Raw genomic sequence first — 22,737 nt, 5'->3', positions numbered from 1 at the left:
GGGGGGGGGGGGTGGGGGGGGGGGGGCAGATCTCAGGTCAGCTGGACACAGATCAGTTTACAGTCTGACATGTTAGAATCAGATTCTACTCACACATCTTGTCAAACAACCAGCTGTTGATTCCATATGCTAGTCATCCAGGTTGTTCAGAGGTGCATTATGGGAGATGATGTTTCCTCTGTGTGTGTGTGTGTGTGTGTGTGTGTGTGTGTGTGTGTGTGTGTCCTTTCATGTCCTCTCTCTTTCCCACTTGGCAGCTGTTGCTCTTCTTGTCTTTCACTTTGAACTTTGGCCGTTTAGATCTGACAGCAGCTGCTGCTCTGCTGCATCTGAGCCAGGCAGCAATGCAACCAGCAACCACTGAGCTCAGACTTACATTCACAAGTAGAAGTCAATGTCCCATACATTGGTTGTGCATACAAACACCTGTTTGTAAGCTCTGAATGACTGAATATAAACACTGACCTGTTGGAGTCAGGGTTAAAGTTAGATCTGAAAAATCTGAGCAGATTTCTTCACATTTTCACTTGTACATGAATCAGAACATGGCATATATGAAAAAATGACACCGATAATTCTGAACCTGTTCTAAAATGTTGAGACGAAATGAGACTGATCTCCAGATGCTTGGAAAAGTCTGGGTGTATTTAAACTAATCCAGGTGTATGTAAGCTAGTACATGTGTATTTAAACTAATCCAGGTGTATTTAAACTAGTTCAGGTGTATGTAAACTAGGCCAGGTGTATTTAAACTAGTACATGTGTATTTAAACTAGTTCAGGTGTATGTAAACTAGGCCAGGTGTATGTAAACTAGTACATGTGTATTTAAACTAGTACATGTGTATGTAAACTAGGCCAGGTGTATGTAAACTAGGCCAGGTGTATGTAAACTAGTACATGTGTATTTAAACTAGTCCAGGTGTATGTAAACTAGTCCAGGTGTATGTAAACTAGTACATGTGTATGTAAACTAGTACATGTGTATGTAAACTAGTCCAGGTGTATTTAAACTAGTCCAGGTGTATGTAAACTAGGCCAGGTGTATGTAAACTAGTACATGTGTATTTAAACTAGTACATGTGTATTTAAACTAGTCCAGGTGTATGTAAACTAGTACATGTGTATTTAAACTAGTCCAGGTGTATGTAAACTAGTACATATGTATTTAAACTAGTACATGTGTATGTAAACTAGTACATGTGTATGTAAACTAGTACAGGTGTATTTAAACTAGTCCAGGTGTATGTAAACTAGTACATGTGTATTTAAACTAGTACATGTGTATTTAAACTAGTCCAGGTGTATGTAAACTAGTACATGTGTATTTAAACTAGTCCAGGTGTATGTAAACTAGTCCAGGTGTATGTAAACTAGTCCAGGTGTATGTAAACTAGTCCAGGTGTATGTAAACTAGTCCAGGTGTATGTAAACTAGTACATGTGTATTTAAACTAGTCCAAGTGTATGTAAACTAGTACATGTGTATGTAAACTAGTCCAGGTGTATGTAAACTAGTACATGTGTATTTAAACTAGTACATGTGTATTTAAACTAGTCCAGGTGTATTTAAACTAGTCCAGGTGTATGTAAACTAGTACATGTGTATTTAAACTAGTCCAGGTGTATGTAAACTAGTACATGTGTATTTAAACTAGTCCAAGTGTATGTAAACTAGTACATGTGTATGTAAACTAGTCCAGGTGTATTTAAACTAGTACATGTGTATGTAAACTAGTCCAGGTGTATGTAAACTAGTCCAGGTGTATGTAAACTAGTCCAGGTGTATGTAAACTAGTACATGTGTATTTAAATTAGTCCAGGTGTATGTAAACTAGTACATGTGTATTTAAACTAGTCCAGGTGTATGTAAACTAGTACATGTGTATGTAAACTAGAACATGTGTATTTAAACTAGTCCAGGTGTATGTAAACTAGTACATGTGTATTTAAACTAGTCCAGGTGTATGTAAACTAGTACATGTGTATGTAAACTAGGCCAGGTGTATTGAAACTACACCTGGTTTATGTAAACTAGTCCAGCTTAGGCTAAATAAACATGTCAGTATCAGGGTTAGGGTTAGGCTAAATAACCCTAACCCAGTATCAGGGTTAGGCTAAATAAACCTAACCCTAACCCAGTATCAGGGTTAGGGTTAGGCTAAATAAACCTAACCCAGTATCAGGGTTAGGGTTACGCTAAATAAACCTAACCCAGTATCAGGGTTAGGGTTACGCTAAATAAACCTAACCCCTACCCTAACCCAGTATTAGGGTTAGGGTTACGCTAAATAAACCTAACCCAGTATCAGGGTTAGGGTTAGGCTAAATAAACCTAACCTTTACCCTAACCCAGTATCAGGGTTAGGGTTACGCTAAATAAACGTAACCCAGTATCAGGGTTAGAGTTAGGCTAAATAACCCTAACCCAGTATCAGGGTTAGGGTTAGGCTAAATAAACCTAACCCTAACCCAGTATCAGGGTTGGGGTTAGGCTAAATAAACCTAACCCAGTATCAGGGTTAGGGTTAGGCTAAATAAATCTAACCCTAACCCAGTTTCAGGGTTAGGGTTAGGGGTTAGGCTAAGTAAACCTGACCCTTACCCAGTATCAGGGTTAGGGGTTAGGGTTAGGCTAAATAAGTCTAACCCTAACCTAGTATCAGGGTTAGGGTTAGGGTTAAGCTAAATAAATCTAACCCTAACCTAGTATCAGGGTTAGGGGTTAGGGTTAGGCTAAATAAGTCTAACCCTAACCTAGTATCAGGGTTAGGGTTAGGCTAAGTAAACCTGACCCTTACCCAGTATCAGGGTTAGGGGTTAGGGTTAGGCTAAATAAGTCTAACCCTAACCTAGTATCAGGGTTAGGGTTAGGGTTAAGCTAAATAAATCTAACCCTAACCTAGTATCAGGGTTAGGGTTAAGCTAAATAAATCTAACCCTAACCTAGTATCAGGGTTAGGGTTAGGGTTAAGCTAAATAAATCTAACCCTAACCTAGTATCAGGGTTAGGGTTAAGATAAATAAATCTAAACCTAACCTAGTATCAGGGTTAGGGTTAGGGTTAGGGTTAAGCTAAATAAATCTAACCCTAACCTAGTATCAGGGTTAGGGTTAGGGTTAAGCTAAATAAATCTAACCCTAACCTAGTATCAGGGTTAGGGTTAGGCTAAATAACCCTAACCCTAACCCAGTATCAGGTTTGTAGAGACGTTCAATCCAAGTGTTCATCACTTTATTCCAGTAAAGATTACAAACTGTCATTCAAAATCCTAAACATTTAAATGGACCAATCAGAAGGCACACTCATCCACCAATCACAAACCACTGGTTCTATGCTGGTTCAACCTCTAGTCAGATTTAAAAGAAACCAAACAAAACTATAACCCAAACAGATGAATATTCTGTTACAGACACAATAGAAAACATGATACCAAAATAAGGAAATGAGAAGACTCAATACAGAAAGAATCAATAATCAGTGAGCCATCAGTGAGGTCATGTGACTTCTGTACATACTGTATCTTCATCACAGTCAGCTGTATTCTGATTGGACGGCTTTACCTTCACCTGTCCAGGTGTCAGGTCAGGTGGGTCGAACCTGAAATATCTGAACATACTTTTGAACGGTGTTACACTGGGTTAGACCTAGGTTAGACTAAACTAGTGCTAGGGTTAGGGTAACACTAACACTAGGTTAGTCTAACCTTAGGGTTAGGGTTAACTAAGTACATGTCTATAACCCTAAGTACATGTATATAACCTTAACCCTAATTACATCTCTATAATCCTAACCCTAAATACATGTATATAACCCTAACCCTAAATCCATGTATATAACCCTAACTCTAAGTCCATGTATATAACCCTAACCCTAAGTCCATGTATATAACCCTAACCCTAAGTCCATGTATATAACCCTAACCCTAAGTCCATGTATATAACCCTAACCCTAAGTCCATGTATATAACCCTAACCCTAAGTCCATGTATATAACCCTAACCCTAATACATGTCTATAATCCTAACCCTAAGTCCATGTATATAACCCTAACCCTAAGTCCATGTATATAACCCTAACCCTAAGTCCATGTATATAACCCTAACCCTAAGTACATGTCTATAATCCTAACCCTAAATCCATGTATATAACCCTAACCCTAAGTCCAGGTATATAAACCCTAACCCTAAGTCCATGTAATAACCCTAACCCTAAGTCCATGTATATAACCCTAAACCCTAAGTACATGTATATAACCCTAACCCTAAGTACATGTATACAACCCTAAGTACATGTACATAACCCTAACCCCGACTACATGTATATAACCCTAAGTCCATGTATATAACCCTAACCCTTAGTACATGTATATAACCCTAACCCTTAGTACATGTATATAACCCTAACCCTAAGTCCATGTATATAACCCTAACCCTTAGTACATGTATATAACCCTAACCATAAGTCCATGTCTATAACCCTCACACTTAGTACATGTATATAACCCTAACCCTAAGTCCATGTCTATAACCCTAACACTTAGTACATGTATATAACCCTAAACCCTAAGGTCCATGTATATAACCCTAACCCTTAGGACATGTATATAACCCTAACCCTAAGTACATGTATATAACCCTAATTTTAAATTCATGTATATAACCCTAACCCTAAATCCATGTATGTAACCTGTATTATCTGTACTTGGATCTAAAACAGGACTTTTTTTTTTTATTTATTATTTCCATAAAGTTTAGTGTGATGCACATTACAGATTACCAGCCATTCTGTTCAACATGGAACAGTCAAAGTATTTCAACCCTTTAGCCACATTGAGTTTGATCTTTTTTGTATTCAGTTTTGATATAAAGTTTTCAAAAGCTGTCTATTTCAGTCAATTATGTTTGCTTGTCGCAGTATTACGCCTCAGAGGTTAACACCAGACTGAGGCACAGCAGATTGGAGTCAGTGGGTGCAGCACTGGACAATTCCTTGGTAACCTGGCCTAGTAAGTGATTTCAGCACTGGACAGTTCCTTGGTAATGTTGGCCTGATCAGTGTTTTTCAGCACTGGACAGTTCCTCTTTATTCTGAGCCTTATCAGGCATTTCAGCACTGGACAGTTCCTTGGTACCTCGACCTTATGGGTGATTTCAGCACTGGACAGTTCCTCAGTATCCTGAGCCTTATCAGGGATTTCAGCGCTGGACAGCTCCTCGGTAACCTGGACCTTATGGGTGATTTCAGCACTGGACAGTTCCTCTTTATCCTGAGCCTTCTCAGGGATTTCAGCACTGGACAGCGACACAACAGGTACCCCTCCTCTGTGGAGGATTAATATAATAAGAAGACGAATAATGGAGGGGATTTTATATAGCGCTTTTCTAGACACCCAAAGCGCTTTACATTATTGATCCATTATTCATTCGCTCTCACATTCTCCACTCTCGTGGTGGTAAACTACATATGTAGCCACAGTTGCCCTGGGGCAGACTGACTGATTAACCTAACCCTCCAAACTGCATGTCATTGGTGTATGGGCCACACACAGGTTTTTTCGTTGCCAGTTCACAAGCACTGTTAACCCTTTAGGCAACAGAGTAGTTATTTTTTCATATATATATATATAATATATATATATATATATATATATATATATATATAATATATATATTCAGTTTTGATATAAAGATTTAAAAAAAACTGTCTTTTCCCTTCAGCTATTTGCTTGTCGCAGTAGTGTGACTTTGGTGCTTAAAGGGTTTAATTATTTAATAAATTAACTAAATAAACAATAATATATTAATATATTGGCATTACATTTGAACTGGACAATAAAAGTGACAAGCCCATGAAAAAAAAAAAAAAAATAAATAATGATAATAATAAAAAAAAAAACCCTCTTGACTTTAAACCCTGCAGCATCAACTCGACTGACAGCAATGCATGATGGGATTCATACTTTGGATGTCACTCATTAGATTTTACACCATCAATGTACAAAGCTCCGGACCTGAGTATATCAAGTGACTAAAACTAACCCTAACCCTCAGTAACCCTAACCCTCAGTAACCCTAACCCAGTCCCTAACCCGGTCCCTAACCCTCTTCCTATCACTAACCCTGTTCCTAACCCCCACCCTACCCTGTTCCTAACCCTAACCCTGTTCCTAACCCGTTCCTAACCCTAACCCTATCCTAACCCTAACCCTTTCCTAACCCTGTTCCTAACCCTAACCCTAATCCTAACCTAACCTTGTTCCTAACCCTGTCCTAACCCGTTCCTAACCCTAACCCTATCCTAACCCTAACCCTTTTTCCTAACACTGTCTAACCCTGTTCCTAACCTATCCTAACCCTAACTTGTTCCTAACCCTGTTCCTAACCTAACCCTGTTCCTAACCCTAACCCAAACCCTAACCTTGTTCCTTACCCTGTTCCTAACCTAAACCTTGTTCCTAACCCTGTTCCTAACCTAACCCTAGCCTCATCATGAAGTTGGATCTCAACCATCCCTCCCTCACACCATTGACTCCCTCAGGTTCTCATCCTGCTGGAAGTGGAACGTTCTGATGGGCGGAGCAGCGTGGAGGATGACATCGTTCTGAACTCCACCTGCTCAGCAGCAGCAGGGGCGGGTCTTCCTGTAAAGCTCCGCCTCCATACAGCTGACTGGATTCGTTTGCAGAGCAGTCCTTCAGTGTCTCCGGGTGGAGGCGTCTGCCGGTGCCGTCCGTCTGTCTTCTCCCGGTATTTGTAGGACGCCAGTTTGACGGTTCGCTGCAGCAGGTGTTTCCTGTACGCCCTCTGGATGACCCGGCCGCCACCTCCCTCCTGTTTCCTCCGCAGGGTGCTGCTGATTGGTTCATACGACACCTGAAGGAACAACAACCATCAGATCCACCATGTCTGCTTCAAACCTCTAATAATGTTCTGTTCTTTGTTTTATTCTTACCTGATATTTCAGACACATAATGTTCTGATCTTGTTCTATTCTGACCTGATATTTCAAACACATAGATCATGAAGTGCTTAATAGCAGTTTTTTAATGAAGTTTGTTCTGTTACTGATGCTCACACTGGGATAAAGTAGAAATAACTTGGAAATATTGAACTGATGACACTGATAACACTGGTCTACAAGTCAACAAAAATAAATAATAAAAAAAAAATATATATATATATATATATAAACTCATGAAGTTTGGATCTATGCCAGTGGATGGACACACTAGGTTTAGTTAGGAACAGGGTTAGGAACAGGGGTAGGGTTAGATTTGGACAGATTTGACTAAAAAGTGACTGTTTTTTCACTTTTCTGACTGTTCTGTTTTTGATATAATCACCTTCAACTTTAATCTGAGCTTTAATGAACATCTACACGATCAACAATAGATCAAACCATAAGCTCACCTACACTCAATAATTTTAAAAGTCATTTCAAAAACTCTTTTTTTTTTCTTTGGCTTTTAAACTGGACTAGAATTGACACATTGGTATTTTATTTATTTTACTTTCATTTTATTTATTTGACTTGTGTAGATTTTGTTAGTTTTTTTTTTTCTATTCCTGCTTTGAATCTGGACAGCACTTTGGAACACTGGGCCTTTATGGGTAAAGGAAAACATTTCAGAGCAGTGAATCCAGTGGAATGGAACTCCCACCTTGGAGGGGTTATTGGCCATGAACTTCTCCTCCATGCTGGCTTTAAGTGCATCCATCTCTCCCGTTCACCCAAAACCTGAATCACATAAAGACCACATCATCACCAAGCGTAGAAGGTCCAAGGAGACCCAACAGAAACCACCTGGGCTCAGGTTAGGGTTAGAGTTAGGGCTTCCGGTAACCGGAGCAGTGAGGGCCCAGCAGGATGTCCAGGCAGTGGATCCGGTCTCCAGGAACCAGAGGCAGATCCATGTGGATCAGCTTGAAGGTGTTTGGTTTAGGGATCCTCAGAGGATCCTGCAGCGTGTCGCAGAAACTCTGACAGTTACTGGAAACACAGTCCAGTCAAATCCACTGAAGTCCAACAGTTCAATGTCAACATCAATGGAATTAGGAACCAACACCTGTCTCACTACCCTGTCTAAGCACCTGTCTAACTCACCTGTACTGTACTAACTCACCTGTCTTACTCACCTGTCCAACTCACCTGTACTGTACTAACTCACCGGTCTAACGCACCTCTCTAATCACCTGTACTGTACTAACTCACCTGTCTAACGCAACCTCTCTAACTCACCTGTACTGTACTAACTCACCTGTCTAACGCACCTGTTTAACTCACCGTTCTTACTCACCTGTCTAACTCATCTGTTACTGTACCAACTCACCTGCCTAACTCACCTGTACTATACTAACTCACCTGCCTCACTCACCTGTCTAACTCACCTGTATCTGTACTAACTCACCTATTTAACTCACCTGTCCTGTACTAACTCACCTGTCTCACGCACCTGTCTCACGCACCTGTCTAACTCACTATCTCACTCACCTGTCTAACTCATCTGTATCACTCACCTTGTAACTCATCTGTCTAACTCACCTGTCCTGTACTAACTCATCGTCTAACTCACCTGTCCTGTACTAACTCATCTGTCTCACGCACCTGTCTAACTCACCTGTCTCACTCACTTGTCTAACTCACCTGTCCTGTACTAACTCACTTGTCTCACTCACCTGTCTAACTCACCTTTCTCACTCAACTCTCACTCACCTGTCTCACTCACCTGTCTTACTCACCTGGCCTGTACTAACTCACCTGTCCTGTACTAACTCATCTGTCTAACTCACCTGTCCTGTACTAACTCACCTGTCTCACTCACTGGTCTAACTCACCTGTCTTACTCACCTGTCCTGTACTAACTCACCTGTCTTACTCACCTGTCTAACTCACCTGTCCTGTACGAACTCACCTGTCTTACTCCCTGTCTAACTCACCTGTTCTGTACTAACTCACCTGTCTCACTCACCTGTCTTACTCACCTGTACGAACTCACTTGTCTAACTCACCTGTCTCACTCACCTGTCTTACTCACCTGTACGAACTCACTTGTCTAACTCACCTGTCTAACTCACCTGTCTTACTCACCTGTCTAACTCACCTTTCTAACTCACCTGTCCTGCACTAACTCACCTCTCTCACTCACCTGTCTAAGTCACCTGTCTAACTCACCTGTACTGTACCAACTCACCTGTCTAAGTCACCTGTCTAACTCGCCTGTCCTGTACTACCTCACCTGTCTAGCTCACCTGTACAGTACTAGCTCACCTGTCTAACTCACCTGTACTGTACTAACTCACTTGTCTAACTCACTTGTCCTATAGTAACTCACCTGTCTTACTCACCTGTCTAACTCACCTGTACTGTACTAACTCACCTGTCTAACTCACCTGTCTGACTCATGTGTCCTGTACTAACTCAGCTGTCTAACTCAGCTGTCTAACTCAGCTGTCTAACTCAACTGTCTAACTCACCTGTCATGTACTAACTCACCTGTCTAACTTACCTCTACTAAACTCACCTGTCTCACTTACCTGTCTAAGTCACCTGTCTAACTCACCTGTACTGTACCAACTCACCTGTTTAAGTCACCTGTCTAACTCACCTGTCCTGTACTAACTCACCTGACTAGCTCACCTGTACTGTACTAGCTCACCTGTCTAACTCACCTGTACTGTACTAGCTCACCTGTCTAACTCACCTGTACTGTACTAACTCACTTGTCTAACTCACTTGTCCTATAGCAAACTCACCTGTCTTACTCACCTGTCTAACTCACCTGTACTGTACTAACTCACCTGTCTAACTCACCTGTCTGACTCATGTGTCCTGTACCAACTCAGCTGTCTAACTCACCTGTCTGACTCATGTGTCCTGTACTAACTCAGCTGTCTAACTCAGCTGTCATGTACTAACTCACCTGTCTAACTTACCTCTACTAACTCACCTGTCTCACTCACTTGCCTCACTTACCTGTCCAACTCACCTGTCTCACTCACCTGTCTTACTCACCTTTCTAACTCACCTGTCCTGTACTAACTCACCTGTCTAAATCACCTGTCTTACTCACTTGTCTAACTCATCCGTCATACTCACCTGTCCTGTACTAACTCACCTGTCTCACTCACCTGTCTTACTCATCTTTCTCACTCACCTGCCTCACTCACCTGTCTTACTCACCTGTCTAACTCACCTGTCTTACTCACCTTTCTAACTCACCTGTCCTGCACTAACTCACCTCTCTCACTCACCTGTCTAAGTCAACTGTCTAACTCACCTGTCTAAGTCACCTGTCTAACTCACCTGTACTGTACTAGCTCACCTGTCTAACTCACCTGTACTGTACTAACTCACCTGTCTAACTCACTTGTCCTATAGTAACTCACCTGTCTTACTCACATGTCTAACTCACCTGTACTGTACTAACTCACCTGTCTAACTCACCTGTCTGACTCATGTGTCCTGTACTAACTCAGCTGTCTAACTCAGCTGTCTAACTCACCTGTCATGTACTAACTCACCTGTCTAACTTACCTCTACTAACTCACCTGTCTCACTCACTTGCCTCACTTACCTGTCCAACTCACCCGTCTCACTCACCTGTCTTACTCACCTTTCTAACTCACCTGTCCTGTACTAACTCACCTGTCTAAATCACCTGTCTTACTCACTTGTCTAACTCATCCGTCTAACTCACCTGTCCTGTACTAACTCACCTGTCTCACTCACCTGTCTTACTCATCTTTCTCACTCACCTGTCTTACTCACCTTTCTAACTCACCTGTCCTGCACTAACTCACCTCTCTCACTCACCTGTCTAAGTCAACTGTCTAACTCACCTGTACTGTACCAACTCACCTGTCTAACTCACCTGTCTAACTCACCTGTCCTGTACTAACTCACCTGTCTAGCTCACCTGTACTGTACTAGCTCACTTGTTTAACTAACCTGTACTGTACTAACTCACTTGTCTAACTCACTTGTCCTATAGTAACTCACCTGTCTTACTCACATGTCTAACTCACCTGTACTGTACTAACTCACCTGTCTAACTCAGCTGTCTAACTCAGCTGTCATGTACTAACTCACCTGTCTAACTTACCTCTACTAACTCACCTATCTCACTCACTTGTCTCACTTACCTGTCCAACTCACCTGTCTCACTCAACTGTCTTACTCACCTTTCTAACTCACCTGTCCTGTACTAACTCACCTGTCTAAATCACCTGTCTTACTCATCTTTCTCACTCACCTGTCTTACTCATCTTTCTCAATCACCTGCCTCACTCGCCTGTCTAACTCACCTGTCCTGTACTAATTCACCTGTCTAACTCACCTGTCTCACTTACCTGTCTGACTCACCTGTCTAACTCACCTGTCCTGTACTAACTCACCTGTCTAACTCACCTGTCTCACTTACCTGTCTAAACTCACCTTTTCTAACTCACCTGTCTAACTCACCTGTCCTGTACTAACTCACCTGTCTAACTCACCTGTCTCACTTACCTGTCTGACTCACCTGTCTAACTCACCTGTCCTGTACTAACTCACCTGTCTTACTCACCTGTCTAACTCACCTGTCCTGTACTAACTCACCTGTCTAACTCACCTGTCTGACTCACCTGTCGAACTCACCTGTCCTGTATTAACTCACCTGTCTAACTCACCTGTCCTGTACTAACTCACCTGTCTAACTCACCTGTCTCACTTACCTGTCTGACTCACCTGTCTAACTCACCTGTCTAACTCACCTGTCCTGTACTAACTCACCTGACTAAGTCACCTGTCTAACTCACCTGTCTAACTCACCTGTCCTGTACTAACTCACTTGTCTAAGTCACCTGTCTAACTCACCTGTCCTGTACTAACTCACCTGTCTAACTCACCTGTCTCACTTACCTGTCTGACTCACCTGACTAAGTCACCTGTCTTCCTCACCTGTCCTGTACTAACTCACTTGTCTAAGTCACCTGTCTTACTCACCTGTCCTGTACTAACTCACTTGTCTAAGTCACCTGTCTCACTCACCTGTACTGTATGAACTGCGAGGCGTCGGGGTCAAACTTCTCCCAGGTTTCGTAGAACATTTCAAAATCGTCCTCACACAGCGGGTCGCTGCTTTCCTCTGTGGCTACATTGAAGTTTTCCAGGATAATGGCAATGTACATGTTGACCACCACCAAGAACGACATGATGATGTAGGTGGTGAAGAACACGATGCCCACCCCGGGCTTCCGCAGTTCCCTCGGACCGCCGTTCCCGGGTTCTCCACATCGGGATCGCAGTCTGGCGGTACATTCATGATGGGGTTGAGCAGCCCGTCCCATCCTGCAGAGGTGGTGATCATAAACAGGCAGATCATACTGTTCCCGAAGTCCTCGAAGTTAAACATGTCATCGATCATGGCTTCTTTCTTCACGTAGGCGAAGTTGGACATGCCAAATATGGAGAAGATGAACATGATGAGGAAGAGGAGGAGTCCAATATTGAAGAGGGCAGGAAGTGACATCATCAGGGCAAAGAGCAGCGTCCGAATCCCTTTGGCGCCACGAATGAGACGCAGAATCCGTCCAATGCGAGCCAGGCGGATCACACGGAAAAAGGGTCGGAGACACAAAATACTTCTCTATGATGTCAGCCAGAAGGAGGCCTGAAGGAGAAGCAGGGTTAAAGCCAGGGTTAGGGTTAGGGTTAGACATCTGGGACATCTAACCCTAACCCCAAACACCTAACCCTAACCCCAGAAGGAGGCCTGAAGGTGAGGAGAGGCAGGGTTAAAGCATCTAACCCTAACCCTAATCCCAGAAGGAGGCCTGAAGGCAAGGAGAAGAGGGTTAAAGCCAGGTTAGGGTTAGGGTAGGGTTAGACATCAGAGACATCTAACCCTAACCCTAACCCCAGAAGGAGGCCTGAAGGTGAGGAGAGGCAGGGTTAAAGCCAAGAGGTGAGAAATCTAACCCTAACCCCAAACATATAACCCTAACCCTGAAGTTCAGGAGACACAGGGTTAAAGCCAGGAGGTGAGATATCTAACCCCAAAACATCTAACCCCAAACATCTAACCCTAACCCAGGATGTTAAACATCTAACCCTAACTTCACTGCCGACAGGAACAATGGTAAAGGACTTTACAGAGAACAATTCAATATTTATTTGGTCATGTACCCTGGAGTCCTGTTCACACCATTAGGTACTACATGTGCTGTGTCCTACTGGTACTATTAGGTACTACACATACTGTGTCTTACTGGTACGATTAGGTACTACACGTACCGTGTCTTACTGGTACAATTAGGTACTTCACGTACTGTTTCTTACTGGTACTATTAGGTACTGCACGTACTGTGTCTTACTGGTACTATTGGGTACTACGTGTACTGTGTCTTACTGGTACAATTAGGTACTACATGTTCTGTGTCTTACTGGTACTATTAGGTACTACATGATTTCTACAGACATTAGGGCTAGGGTTAGGGTTAGGGTTAGACACACTCACCTACAATGGACAGGATGACCACCACAAAGTCGAAGATGTTCCATCCGACTGCGAAGTAGTGCTGTCGCAGCGCAATGACCTTGAGTGTGCACTCAGTGGTGAAGACAACGATGAAGGCCAGGTTGACCCAGTACAGGATGGTTTCCTTCTCGGCGCTCTGCTCATCTGTTTCCACCATCATGGTCACCATGTTGAGGCAGATCAGCACCATGATGAAGATGTCAAAGAACTGTTTGGTCACCAGGTCAAACACAAGAGCCTGAAATGGATTCTGACGCAAAAAAGGAGAGAAAACAGGTGGTTCAAGCAACTGGGATAAAAAAATAAAAAAAAAATAAATAAAAAAAAATTGCAAAAAAAACAAAGAAAACCTGAACCTAACCCTAACCCTGAAATGTATTCTGGCGCATAAAAGGAGAGTGAACAGGTGGTTAAAGCAAGTGGGCAAAAACTACAAAAAAACACCAAAGAAAAACAGAACCTTACCCTAACCTAACCCTATCTTGAACATGTGTGAACCTACTTCTGGTCGTGGAACAGGTTTCTGTGGTTTCTTGGAGCCCAGTTTCTTCATGGCGTTATAATATTTCTTCTGCTCTTCTGTCATGAAAATATCTGTTCCTCCTAAGTAAAGACAAAAACACACCAGAGTTAACAGACAGAGTTAATGGACAGACAAAATGACAAAAACACACCAGAGTTAATGGACAGAGTTAACGGAGAGACGAAATGACAAAAACACACCAGAGTTAATGGACAAACAAAATGACGAAAACACAGCAGAGTTAACGGACAGACTAAATGACAAAAACACACCAGAGTTAACGGACAGAGTTAACGGACAGACTAAATGACAAAAACACACCAGAGTTAATGGACAGAGTTAACGGACAGACTAAATGACAAAAACACACCAGAGTAAACGGACAGACAAAATGACAAAAACACACCAGAGTTAAAAGACAAAGTTAATGGACAGAGTTAACGGACAGACGAAATGACAAAAACACACCAGAGTTAATGGACAGAAAACCCAAACGTCAGAATCAAACCCACCATGAACAATCCAAACCTGAACTAAACTTAATCCAACAGTCAAAGCCCACAGAACCCAGGTTCAAGCCTAACCCTAACCCAGGTTCAAGCCTAGCCCTAACCCAGGTTCAAGCCTAACCCTAACCCAGATTCAAGCCTAGCCCTAACCTAGGTTCAAGCCTAACCCTAACCCAGGTTCTAAACTTTACTGGGGTTTAAACTCACTGTACCCATTCATGAAACCAGACAAACTCAGCTGTTTTATTTAGTCTAATGCTCATTAAAGTTGTGCCTCATTAAAGGTGTGGAAGTTTTCATGGACACTTCATAAACACTCATCTTGGCTTTCTGCTGGTTGAAGTTGTCGATGATGACTCCGATGAAGAGGTTGAGGGTGAAGAAGGAGCCGAAGATGATGAAACACACAAAGTACAGGTACATGTACAGGTTTTCCTCATACATGGGCTGAGACTGCACCTACACACATGAAAATAGAGGAACTGTTACTATAGGACAGGATTCAAACCCTAACCCTAATCCTAACCCTGTTGGTGGTCTTAGCCCTGACCTCTGACCCTAATCCTGTTCCTAACCCTAACCCCTCCCAGGTGAACTCACCTCTCTGGAGTCTACCGCTGCGTACATGATGTCCATCCATCCTTTAAATGTGGCCTGAACACAAAGACAGGTTAGTTAGTCAGCTGTCTGTAGGACTGTAGCACTGTCCATCAGCTGTCTGTAGGACTGTAGGACCGTCCATCAGCTGTCTGTAGGACTATAGGACCGTCCATCAGCTGTCTGTAGGACCGTAGGACTGTCCATCAGCTGTCTGTAGGACTATAGAACCGTCCATCAGCTGTCTGTAGGACTATAGGACTGTCCATCAGCTGTCTGTAGGACTATAGGACCGTCCATCAGCTGTCTGTAGGACTATAAGACTGTCCATCAGCTGTCTGTAGGACTATAGGACCGTCCATCAGTTGTCTGTAGGACTATAGGACCGTCCATCAGCTGTCATTAGGGCTGTCCATCAGCTGTCTGTAGGACTATAGGACCGTCCATCAGCTGTCTGTAGGACTATAGGACCGTCCATCAGCTGTCTGTAGGACTATAGGACCGTCCATCAGTTGTCTGTAGGATTATAGGACCGTCCATCAGCTGTCATTAGGACTGTCCATCAGCTGTCTGTAGGACTGTAGGACTGTCCATCAGCTGTCTGTAGGACTATACGACCATCCATCAGCTGTCTGTAGGACTATAGGACCGTCCATCAGCTGTCTGTAGGACTATAGGACCGTCCATCAGCTGTCTGTAGGACTTTAGGACCGTCCATCAGTTGTCGTTAGGACTGTCCATCAGCTGTCTGTAGGACTATAGGACCATCCATCAGCTGTCGTTAGGACTGTCCATCAGCTGTCTGTAGGACTGTCCATCAGCTGTCTGTAGGACTATAGGACCGTCCATCAGCTGTCTGTAGGACTATAGGACCATCCATCAGCTGTCTGTAGGACTATAGGACCGTCCATCAGCTGTCGTTAGGACTGTCCATCAGCTGTCTGTAGGACTGTCCATCAGCTGTCTGTAGGACTATAGGACCGTCCATCAGCTGTCGTTAGGACTGTCCGTCAGCTGTCTGTAGGACTGTAGGACAGTCCATCAGCTGTCGTTAGGACTGTAGGAGTGTCCATCAGCTGTCTGTAGGACTATAGGACCGTCCATCAGCTGTCGTTAGGACTGTCCGTCAGCTGTCTGTAGGACTGTAGGACTGTCCTTCAGCTGTCTGTAGGACCATCCATCTGCTGTCTGTAGGACTGTAGGACCGTCCATCAGCTGTCTGTAGGACTGTAAGACTGTCCATCAGCTGTTTGTAGGACCGTCCATCAGCTGTCTGTAGGATTGTCCATCAGCTGTCTGTAGGACTGTAGGACCGTCCATCAGCTGTCTGTAGGATTATCCATCAGCTGTCTGTAGGACTGTAGGACAGTCCATCAGCTGTCTGTAGGACTGTAGGACTGTCCATCAGCTGTCTGTAGGACTGTCCATCAGCTATCTGTAGGACTGTAGGACCGTCCATCAGCTGTCTGTAGGACTAGGACCGTCCATCAGCTGTCTGTAGGACCATCCATCAGCTGTCTGTAGGACTGTCCATCAGCTGCCTGTAGGACTGTAGGACCGTCCATCAGCCGTCTGTAGGACTGTAGGACTGTCCATCAGCTGTCTGTAGGACCATCCATCAGCCGTCTGTAGGACTGTCCATCAGCCGTCTGTAGGACTGTCCATCAGCTGTCTGTAGGACTGTAGGACCGTCCATCAGCTGTCTGTAGGACTGTAGGACTGTCCATCAGCTGTCTGTAGGACTGTCCATCAGCTATCTGTAGGACTGTAGGACCGTCCATCAGCTGTCTGTAGGACTAGGACCGTCCATCAGCTGTCTGTAGGACCATCCATCAGCTGTCTGTAGGACTGTCCATCAGCTGCCTGTAGGACTGTAGGACCGTCCATCAGCCGTCTGTAGGACTGTAGGACTGTCCATCAGCTGTCTGTAGGACCATCCATCAGCCGTCTGTAGGACTGTCCATCAGCTGTCTGTAGGACTGTCCATCAGCTGTCTGTAGGACTGTAGGACCGTCCATCAGCCATCTGTAGGACTGTAGGACTGTCCATCAGCTGTCTGTAGGACCATCCATCAGTCGTCTGTAGGACTGTCCATCAGCTGTCTGTAGGACTGTCCATCAGCTGTCTGTAGGACTGTAGGACCGTCCATCAGCCGTCTGTAGGACTGTAGGACTGTCCATCAGCTGTCTGTAGGACTGTAGGACTGTCCATCAGCTGTCTGTAGGACTGTAGGACCGTCCATCAGCCATCTGTAGGACTGTAGGACTGTCCATCAGCTGTCTGTAGGACCATCCATCAGTCGCCTGTAGGACTGTCCATCAGCTGTCTGTAGGACTGTCCATCAGCTGTCTGTAGGACTGTAGGACTGTCCATCAGCTGTCTGTAGGACCATCCATCAGCCGTCTGTAGGACTGTCCATCAGCTGTCTGTAGGACTGTAGGACCATCCATCAGCTGTCTGTAGGACTGTCCATATGTTTGTTTACCAGTGTGTCCATGTGTGTGTCCTTGTGTGTGTCTGTGTGTGTGTGCATGTGTGTGCCCTTGTGTCCTTGTGTGTGTGTCCTTGTGTGCACGTGTGTCCGTGTGTGTCCTTGTGTGCATGTGTGTCCATGTGTGCGTCCTTGTGTGTGTCCATGTGTGTGTCCTTGTGTGCATGTATGTGTCCTTGTGTGTGTCCTTGTGTGCATGTGTGTGTCCGTGTGTGTGTCCTTGTGTTTACCACTTGCAGCAGTGATAAGTAGCCCATGCCCACGTTGTCGAAGTTGACTTTGACGTTCTTCCAGCGCACCTCAGTGTAGTTCTGCTGGATCAGGGACAGACACTGGGTTTGGTTGTCCACTTCCTCAGGTTGGAACATTTCCTCTGACGTCTCATTGAAGCAGAAATAAAACTTCCCTGCGAACAGATTCACCCCCATGATGGAAAAGATCAGCCAGAAGATCAGACACACCAGCAGCACGTTGAAGATGGACGGGATGGCCCCCACCAGGGCGTTGACCACCACCTGAGGACCAAAAATACCACCACCTGAGGACCACAGAGACCATATGAGAAGACCACCACCTGAGGAGAGAAGACCATATGACAAGACCACCACCTGAGGACAGAAGACCACCACCCAATAAGGAGAGAAGACCACCACCCCATAGAAGACCACCACCCAATGAGAAGACCACCACCTGAGGACCACAGAGACCACCACCCAATGAGAAGGCCACCACCCAACAGAAGACCACCACCCAATGAGAAGACCACCACCCCATAGAAGACCACCACCCAATGAGAAGACCACCACCCAATGACACGAGAAGACCATCACCCCATAGAAGACCACCACCCAATGAGAAGACCACCACCCCACAGCAGACCACCCCTAACCCTATAACCTCCTAAGCCCCTATTCCCCTAACCCCCTAACCCTAACCCAGCACACTTTTTCAGGACTGAACTCAGGTTAGGGTTAGGGTTAGGGTATCTGGACTGAACTTTGACGTTCTCTTTGAACTCAAATGTTTACTTTTCTTTTGCTTTACTTTGTCAAATCAAGCTTATTGTTGTAGTTTTACTTGTATTTTTATTTCATGTTATGAATTATCCATATTTATGGCCTTTTGGATCTGTGTGTAATGTGATTAAAATGGAAGGACCATCTGACCCTCATGCCCTCGAAGCGGCTCAGGGCCCTCAGGGGTCTCAAGGCCCTCAGAGTCCTCAGAGACTTGATGGCTCCCAGTTCAGAGTATCCCAGGATGTTCGCAGTCAGAGAAACCAGAGAAACCTGCAAGAACACAAGTGTTAGACGTGCATGTCCACTAGCATTACATAGAAAAAAAAACAAGAAAAACAAACACATTATATATACAAAAAACAAACACATTATATATACAAAAACAAAAACAAACACATTATAAATACAAAACAAACACATTATATAGACAAAAAAAAAACAAACACATTATATGGAGTGGACTACATCAGCCCAGTTCTGAGGTCTCTACACTGGCTCCCCGTCTCTCAGAGAATAGACTTCAAAATTCTCTTACTAGCATATAAAGCACAGAATGGTTTATGCCCAAAATACATTAGAGACCTTCTAGTCCAGTATGAACCATCCAGACCACTCAGGTCATCTGGTACAGGTCTGCTCTGTGTTCCCAAAGTCAGAACTAAACATGGAGAATCAGCGTTCAGTTTCTATGCTCCGTATATCTGGAACAAACTACCAGAAAATATCAGGTCTGCTGAGAGTCTGAGTTCTTTTAAGTCCAGGTTAAAGACTCACCTGTTCACTGCTGCCGCTGACTAAAAGGCTTTGGACTTTTTAAATTTTATATTCTCTTTGAAACTCTGCACTGCAACTTTAACTTTAATATGTGTGTGTTTTTATTTTTATTTTATTTTATTTTATTTTGATTTTATGTGTTGTTTTCTTAGTCGCTGTTTTTAATCACCTTTTATATGTTTCTTTTATAATGTTTTAAATGTGTTTCTTTTTGTTTCTTTTATTTCATTGTCCTGTGTGAAGCACCTTGAATTGCCTTGTTGCTGAAATGTGCTATACAAATAAACTTGCCTTGCCTTGCCTATATAGACAAAAAAAAAACACTATATAGACAAAAAAACAAACACATTATATATACACAAAAAATAAACACATATATCCAAAAAAAACTAACCCATGCTCAAACATTTAACGTGACACATCAGGGTTAGTGCTGCTTCAGTTCAAACTCTGTTACCGATCACACTCACATCTACAATCAGGAAGTCCAGCCAGCACCAGGCATTGGTGAAGTAGGTCTGGAATCCATACGCCACCCATTTGAGAATCATTTCCACCACGAACACAAAGGTGAACACTTGATCGGCGTACTCCAGAACTATTTTTATGACCCGCCGCTGCTCCAGGTAAATATCCTCAAAGGCCTGTTCACAAAAACACAACAAAGCCAATGCTCAGTATGACATCATTTTAATGAAAACCTTATTATATAATTTTAATGAAAACACTATGGCATCATTTTAATGAAAACACCGTTACATCATTTTAATTAAAACACTATTATATCATTTTAATGAAAACACTATTACATCATTTTAATGAAAACACTATTACATCATTTTAATTAAAACACTATTATATCATTTTAAGGAAAAAACTATGACATCATTTTAATAAAAACACTATGACATCATTTTAAGGAAAACACTATGATATGGAAAACATTGTAACTATTGAGTGTGACTATTCTATTGAGTGTGTGTGTATTTTGTGTGTGTATATGTGTATTTTGTGTGTATATTGTGTATTTGTGTGTGTGTGTGTGTATATGTGTATTTTGTGTGTGTATATTGTGTATTTTTTGTGTGTATATATCATGTATTTGTGTGTATTTTCTGTGTGTGTGTATTTGTGCGTGAGTTTGTGTGTGTATGTGTGTATTTGTGTGTATTGTGTGTGTGTGTGTGTGTGTGTGTATTTGTATAGGTGTATGTATTTGTGTGTATATTGTGTGTGTGTGTATTTGTGTGTATAATGTGTATATGCGTGTGTGTATTTGTGTGTGTGTATTCGTGTGTATTTTGTTTGTGTGTGTGTATATTGTGTATGTGTGTCTTTGTGTGTGTGTGTGTGTTTGTGTGTGCACTTGTGTGTGTATATTGTGTATTTGTGTGTATTTTGTGTGTGTTTGTGTGTATTTGTGTGTATATTACCAAGACATGGAATAAAGGCTGTAATTTATTAGAAACAGAATCTTAACAGCACCTTAAGTTTTACAATACCGCTCTGTCGCCGCGACAACCAGGAGCAGCAACGCTTTGATGTCCTTCACCATCCACAGCTCCATGAGCGGAACCTCCACATCCAACACGAACTCTGACCTCCAGTATTCGGTGAACTTGTCCTAGTCCCTGGGTTGGGCTCCGCGCGGATCCGCTGCGACAACAGTGCACCTCCCGCCACGGACTACAGACCGAACCGGTGGAAGGTTAATCCGAGGGCAGGTTGTGGTCCGCGGACCGGGTACAAACAAGTCCAGATGGTTCAACAACAAACTTTGTGACTTCCTGGATTGAGGTGCGTTCAGGGACTGTCCGATTAAAGAGCGTCTGTGTGTCTGTAGTACTTCAACCAGACTCGCTAAGGAGTTGGAGAATAAATACTTGATTTATACTTTATATTAAAACAGTTGGCTGTCCACTACCAGAATATACCGGCCAGGTGGCTGACCTATTGCTGCCTCTTCCTGTAATTTTTTGTTTTTTTTTTTTTTTTGTGATTAAAGATGTCTCTTTTCATCATCTTACTCTCCCTTCTAACTGCCCTGGATCCTGGAACTCTCACTACTCCCTTAGAACCTCCTGTTCAACAGACATTTTTACCTCTTTTGTCATCCTATGGCCGTGGTACTTAACGTGGTTCTTAAATTTTCCACCCAGGATTATCTCATCCCTTTGGACTACTGTGTTTGTTGCCCCCCCTACTCAGTGTGTTACATTTCTTGTTCCACTGTCTTCAAACTTGTTATTGCAACAGCTATTTGTCCCCAACTCTTTCATTTCAACCAAGTCCCTGATGAAAGATAAAAGCTGTCAACATTTTAGCACTGCTTTTCATCGCATGTTAATCCCTCTCACGTTGGCCATCTCTGGCAATGTTCATCCAAATCCTGGGCCTGCTACAGTTAATATTAGTCCTACTGCTCCTAGTCTGGTGTTTGACGATTTTGTCAGCGTAAATCTCTGGGCTTTTTACATATCAATATCCGTAGTCTTTTACCTAAACTCGATTTGTTAAAATCCTGGGTACACGCTGCAAATCCTGATGTTTTACCAGTCTCTGAATCATGGCTTAAGAAAAGCATTGCAGATGCTGAAATTTTAATACCAGGTTATTGTGTCTTTCGCCAAGATAGAGCCACCAAGGGAGGGGGTGTGATTCTCTTTGTAAAAGATCATCTGCAACGCTCTGTGTCACTGTCAAAGTCTGTTCCCAAGCTTCTTGAACTGCTTGTGTTAAAGATCAAACTGTCAAATAATTTCTCTCTTTCTGTTGCTGTCTGTTATAGACCACCCTCTGCCCCACTATCCTCTCTAACTGTACTCAGTGAACTTCTGGTCCCGCACATCTCCTCTGAGTTTATTCTCCTTGGTGGCCTAAATAGGGACATGACTAACCCCCCAGATACGGTCATTCAACAATCTGACGCACCAAGTCTCCCAAATTATTTCAGAGCCTACCAAGCACAATTTGAAATCTCCTTCATCTGCATCACTGACAGATATTATCCTCACGAATAGCCCTTCTAATTATAAATCTGGCGTCTTTAGTCAAGATCTGAGTGATCATTGTGCTATTGCCTGCATACGCTCTGGCTCCTCAGTTAAACGTCCACCTGTGACTGTAACGAAACACTCTATGAAGAAGTTTAACCAAGAAGCCTTTCTCCATGACATGGCTGCAGAGAACTGGGACAGAATTAATACTTACTCCACTGTGGATGCTGCCTGGTCCTACTTTAAGCAGTCCTTTATCCAGATCATCAATAAACATGCTCCACTCAAAAATTCACAGATCAAGGATCACT

At 43.2% G+C, this 22,737-nt stretch overlaps 2 protein-coding genes across 2 annotated transcripts in view; one reads left to right on the top strand and one right to left on the bottom strand.

The window, feature by feature from the left end:
• LOC115416470 (myosin light chain 4-like) overlaps positions 1–4,935 on the top strand; it is a 9,607-nt gene extending 4,672 nt beyond the window's left edge. The window contains exon 6 of the mRNA XM_030130245.1: positions 4,916–4,935. Coding sequence (XP_029986105.1) covers positions 4,916–4,935 — 20 coding nt within the window. The remainder of the gene's footprint in view (positions 1–4,915) is intronic.
• A 68-nt stretch (positions 4,936–5,003) lies between these two features.
• Positions 5,004–22,737, bottom strand: part of LOC115416469 (sodium channel protein type 4 subunit alpha B-like) — an 88,115-nt gene continuing 70,381 nt past the window's right edge. Inside the window, 15 exon segments of the mRNA XM_030130244.1 lie at positions 5,004–5,322; positions 6,522–6,606; positions 6,609–6,873; positions 7,662–7,738; positions 7,845–7,990; positions 12,029–12,227; positions 12,230–12,599; positions 12,601–12,650; positions 13,497–13,767; positions 14,020–14,124; positions 14,871–15,008; positions 15,150–15,203; positions 17,868–18,152; positions 18,804–18,926; positions 19,901–20,074. Coding sequence (XP_029986104.1) covers positions 5,004–5,322; positions 6,522–6,606; positions 6,609–6,873; positions 7,662–7,738; positions 7,845–7,990; positions 12,029–12,227; positions 12,230–12,599; positions 12,601–12,650; positions 13,497–13,767; positions 14,020–14,124; positions 14,871–15,008; positions 15,150–15,203; positions 17,868–18,152; positions 18,804–18,926; positions 19,901–20,074 — 2,661 coding nt within the window.

The sequence above is a fragment of the Sphaeramia orbicularis genome, unplaced genomic scaffold, assembly GCF_902148855.1.
Source record: "Sphaeramia orbicularis unplaced genomic scaffold, fSphaOr1.1, whole genome shotgun sequence".
NCBI lineage: Eukaryota > Metazoa > Chordata > Actinopteri > Kurtiformes > Apogonidae > Sphaeramia > Sphaeramia orbicularis.
Note: the sequence above shows the minus strand (reverse complement) of the source record. Positions and strands in the feature narration are given on the sequence as shown.